Here is a 3,525-nt window from a genome sequence, read left to right as displayed (position 1 = left end):
GTAGTTTATAAAATTTTGAATGCAAGTCAACAAATGTGACAACATGGCCTTTCACCCATGTCCCATCTCAAAAGGGTTAAACATTGTTATTATTCATTTGTAGCTGCCACAATTGTAATGTTTCCAGGTTGTACAGCACTGAAATGCATTTTAAGGACTTTTCAGGCTAAGGAGGGCATAATTATACATTCCTATACTTTTATCATGCCACATTTATGACTCTTGGACCACAGCAAAAGAAATATCTCTGAACAGAAATAGGGACTTCAAATCCAGAAAGTACAGAGACTGTAAAAGTAAAGGAACACTACATTTCCAATAATGACCAAAAACTGTATATGTATAAAGCAAGGGTGCAAAAATAAGCTACACCTCAATGGTTTAGGGCAGTCAAAAGAATGCTATCATGAGCCAAGAAAAGCACAATACTCAAACAACCCAATACAGGTTATCCATCATTCACAAGTTTATTATAGATTTAACTCTGTACAAAACTGAATTCACTTAATTTGTAAAGGAAATAATATTACAAAAAAGTCCTAGAGACAACCTATTAAATCCAAAAAAGAGAAAGAGAAAGAACTTGTGGTGAAAAATTTTAACTTGAATAATTATTTAATAAAAACTAACCACATACACAAATAATTCATTATTGAAATTTTAACACAATGAGAAAATAAAAACCTGAAAATAAAATACCCATTTGAAACAAATCACAGTATTAATTGCAAGTACAGATTAAAATATCTATAGGAACATTTCATCAAAAGTTCTTAAAAGAAATACAAAGATTTTCAGAAAATATTCACTAGAACAGCTTATTATGCTAAATGTGTACATTTTTATACCAATAATGATATTATTTAAAATATATCTATTTAGGGAAATAATGAGTAAATCTATATACATGTGTGTAAAACAATCATCATATCGCTTACCTTTCTTCCTCAGTGATCTTCCCACTGATCCTTCTTCTTTTTCTGATGTTTCTTGAACATTTTCTGGCTCTTCTTCAACTGAAACTGTCCTACTTCCATTTGTTTCTGTAACACTATCAATTTGCATTTCGATTTCTTTCACTGATAGCTCAATGTTTTTAGTGTCATTCTTGTTTTCCTTCTTATCTGTCTCCTGTTCATTAAGTTCTGTTTCTTCGCTTACTGTTTTTTTCTGGTCATCTGATACAAGTGGTAGATTTTGGTCAAGGGTTTTAGAAATAATGTTTGTAGAGTTTGTCGCTGCAGCATTACTTTTAAGTTTATCTTCACATGCAGTTAAGCTTTTTTGTATGGGAGATGTTGAACCTAGAGGAACAGGATTTGTTTGTTCATTCTTATTTTGGAATTTCTCTCCATTCAACTGGTCTACTTTTGAATCACCTTCTGAAACCTTAGAAACTTGGTTATGAGTGCCAATTTTCTCTGGGATTACATTTTCCTTATCAGCTACTGGTTCCTTATTATTATTATTTTCACAAAATTCCAAACATGCAACTTCTGCTAATCTTTCAATGTTTTCCCATACACCAGTTTGTTTTTCACTTGGTTCTAAGCTTTCTTTAGTTGTTTCACTACTAACACACTGTTCAGTCAACATGACACTCACATCATCTTCCTCAACAACTTCCCCAATCACAGCTGTTGCTCCAATGTCTTCAACTACGTCAAGTGTACCACCAAGTCCTTCTTCATCTCCGAAATAAGTTACAACATTGGCTACAAAACACTCTTCTCCATCACCTATCTGATCTGTGTGTATATGGTTTTCTAAAAAAGTATCTCCTTCAATACTTTCTACAAAGGTAACTTCTTGCACGTCACCTAGATTTCTTTCCCCCTGCACTTCTACAATTATTTCACCTGACACTTCTTCAACAAGTACTTCATCTTGTCCTCCTTCCAAAATTAATTCATTTTCAACTTCTTCCCTAACTACTTCCTCTTGTACTTCTTCTATACCAGTTCCATCTTGCACATTTACAACTATTTCATCTTGCACTTCATCCAGAACAACAGACTCTTGCGACTCTACATGTAAAACAGATTCAATATCTACATTGGAAGTCACTTCACTATCATGCTTACTTTGCTCTAGTGTTGCGTCTTTTTCCTGATGTTCTTCATTTCCTTCTTGAAGAGGTTGCATACTTTCTCCATCTTCCTTAACTTTACCTGTAACTTCACACTCTATATGTGCCACAATCTTTTTGCATTCTTTAGAATTATCATTTTCTTCTGCATGTTTAACTTGTGAATCAGAAGACCATTCTTTATCTTGTGCATATGAAGGAATAAATAATTTGTCACTCCCCTGATCTGTAGATACAACTTCCCGAATTCCTTTCATTGAGAAGTCTTCATCTGTTGCTCGCTCTTTGTCACTAATATCCATACGAGCAGCTTCTCTGTCCTTTTCATTGCTTGTATGTTTATCAGATAGCTTACTGCAGGTAAAAGCTGATACATGAGATCCATCAGCTGAATCTCTGGCAGGAGATAGTGTTGCATAAGACTGAAAAGAGTCATTACGTCTTGAGCGTGATGGAGATATATTCAGTGAGCCAGTTTCTATGCGCACCACTTCTTCTTGAATACTCTCTTCTACAGAGTCCAATACTTCTTCCAAAGGGAGTTCAATTTCTACTTCTACTGCATCGTTTTCTTCTGGAGGGACAACCACTTGTGGCCCTTTTGAAGTTTCAATCAATTTGGATTTCTGCTCTTCCTCTTTCTGAACTTGCTTTTTACTCTTCAAAAGTTTTGCTCTTGTTCTTCTTCTTGGTGTGTCATCCATGTTTTAAAAAATAATGATAAAAACAGACTTTCTTGCTATACAAAGACAGAATTTGCAAAAGCCTGCTCTGACCAGTTCTTTAAATTGAGCATCTAGACAACTGCAAAGACAAAGAGGAAAATACATTTTAGATACCACATTTAGGAATAACAAAAGTATAAAAAAGTTTATTTTGTTAAACAATATATCAATTTCACTTTAGCATAAACTACACACACCTGTGTATTTTTACAAGTAAATATTTAAATATGTCAATACACAATAAATTCTTTCCTTCATGCAAACTATATTCATTTGTGGTGGGGGGGCAGACTTCTTGCCCACCCTGTACTTTTCTTCTTAAATATACGTTATGAAACCATCACTGGCTTGCACCACATATACTATATAAAATACTAGTAACATGGTTTCTGACCAGAAAAGCTTAAGGTACATTTTTGCCTCATTTGAAAAGTGTTCCCAGTTCTATATTAAAAAAAAAAGAGTAGCGTAACACAGAATAATGTATAACAAACAGTCTTTACCAGTTTGATAAGCATAAAGGAAACTTTCTATATGTGATAAGTTTCTTAAAACAAACCAAAGGAAATGAATGCAACTCACTTAATGAAGTTGAAAATTGTTTTTGCATGACATAGATGAGCAAATCTCTTTCATGTTCTCTCGCTCTCTCACTCACTCACTCACTCACACACACACACACACACACACACACACACATATATATATATA

At 33.9% G+C, this 3,525-nt stretch overlaps 1 protein-coding gene across 1 annotated transcript in view; it reads right to left on the bottom strand.

Moving 5' to 3' along the window:
• LOC106457146 overlaps positions 1-3,525 on the bottom strand; it is a 68,438-nt gene that overhangs the window by 61,828 nt on the left and 3,085 nt on the right. Inside the window, exon 2 of the mRNA XM_013916534.2 lies at positions 939-2,893. Within this exon, the coding sequence (XP_013771988.2) occupies positions 939-2,793 (1,855 nt within the window). The 5' untranslated portion in view covers positions 2,794-2,893. The remainder of the gene's footprint in view (positions 1-938; positions 2,894-3,525) is intronic.

Source organism: Limulus polyphemus, unplaced genomic scaffold (genome assembly GCF_000517525.1).
Source record: "Limulus polyphemus unplaced genomic scaffold, Limulus_polyphemus-2.1.2 Scaffold295, whole genome shotgun sequence".
NCBI classification, from domain to species: domain Eukaryota; kingdom Metazoa; phylum Arthropoda; class Merostomata; order Xiphosura; family Limulidae; genus Limulus; species Limulus polyphemus.
This window is presented reverse-complemented; position numbering and strand designations above follow the sequence as displayed.